A 1012-nucleotide genomic window follows, 5' to 3' on the forward strand; every position below is an offset into this window, starting at 1 on the left:
TTGTCGTTCTGGTCCACGATGAGGATGTTGACCGTGGCGTTGCCCGCCAGCGCCTGGGGGCTGCCGGCGTCCCGCGCCTCCACCTGGAAGCTGAAGTCCTTGAGCTGCTCGTAGTCGAAGGAGCGCAGGGCGTACAGGTAGCCGTTCTCGGAGTTGATGGACACGTAGGTGAAGATGCTCATGCCCTGGATCTGGCACTCGAGGATCGAGTAGGCGAGCTGGGCGTTGGCGCCCTCGTCGCGGTCCGTGGCGCTCACGGCGTAGATGTAGGCGCCCGGCACGTTGTTCTCGGTCACGTACACGTCGTAGACCGGCTGGTGGAACCGCGGCGCGTTGTCGTTCACATCGGACACCTGCACCTGGATCGACTTGCTGGTGGAGAGCGCCGGCTCGCCCCGGTCCCGGGCCACCACGGTCAGGGTGTAGGAGTCCCCCGCCTCGCGGTCCAGGGGGGCCTCGGTCACGATGGTGTAGTAGTTCTTGAAGGAAGACTTGAGGCGGAACGGCACGTCCCCCAGCAGCTCGCACTGCACCTGCCCGTTCTCCTCCGAGTCGCGGTCGGTCACGCTGAACAGAGCCACCACCGTGCCGGGCGCCGCGCCCTCGCTCACCGCCTCCTTCACCGTGCTGAAGCTGATCTCGGGCGCGTTGTCGTTCGCGTCCAGCACCCGCACCAGCACCTTGCAGTGCGCGGGCACGGCGTTGGGGCCCAGGTCCTTGGCCTGCACGTACACCTGGTACACCGGGCTCTCCTCGTAGTCCAGCTCCCCGCTCACCTCCAGCCGGCCGGTGCGCGGGGACAGCCCGAAGAGCTCCCGCGCCCGGGGGGAGATGTGGCTGCTGAACGAGTACACCACCTCGCCGTTCTGGCCCTCGTCCGGGTCGGTGGCGTTGAGCTGGATCACCAGCGTGCCCGGCGGCGAGTTCTCGGGCAGGGACACCGTGTAGACGGGCTGGTCGAAGGCGGGCACGTTGTCGTTGGAGTCGAGGACTCGGATGGTGAGGAGGGCCG

At 67.6% G+C, this 1012-nt stretch overlaps 1 protein-coding gene across 1 annotated transcript in view; it reads right to left on the bottom strand.

The window, feature by feature from the left end:
• Nucleotides 1-1012, bottom strand: part of PCDH10 (protocadherin 10) — a 22087-nt gene that overhangs the window by 17694 nt on the left and 3381 nt on the right. Inside the window, exon 2 of the mRNA XM_015563358.1 lies at nt 3-1004. Coding sequence (XP_015418844.1) covers nt 3-1004 — 1002 coding nt within the window. The remainder of the gene's footprint in view (nt 1-2; nt 1005-1012) is intronic.

This window comes from Myotis davidii, unplaced genomic scaffold (assembly GCF_000327345.1).
Source record: "Myotis davidii unplaced genomic scaffold, ASM32734v1 scaffold438, whole genome shotgun sequence".
Classification (NCBI taxonomy): domain Eukaryota; kingdom Metazoa; phylum Chordata; class Mammalia; order Chiroptera; family Vespertilionidae; genus Myotis; species Myotis davidii.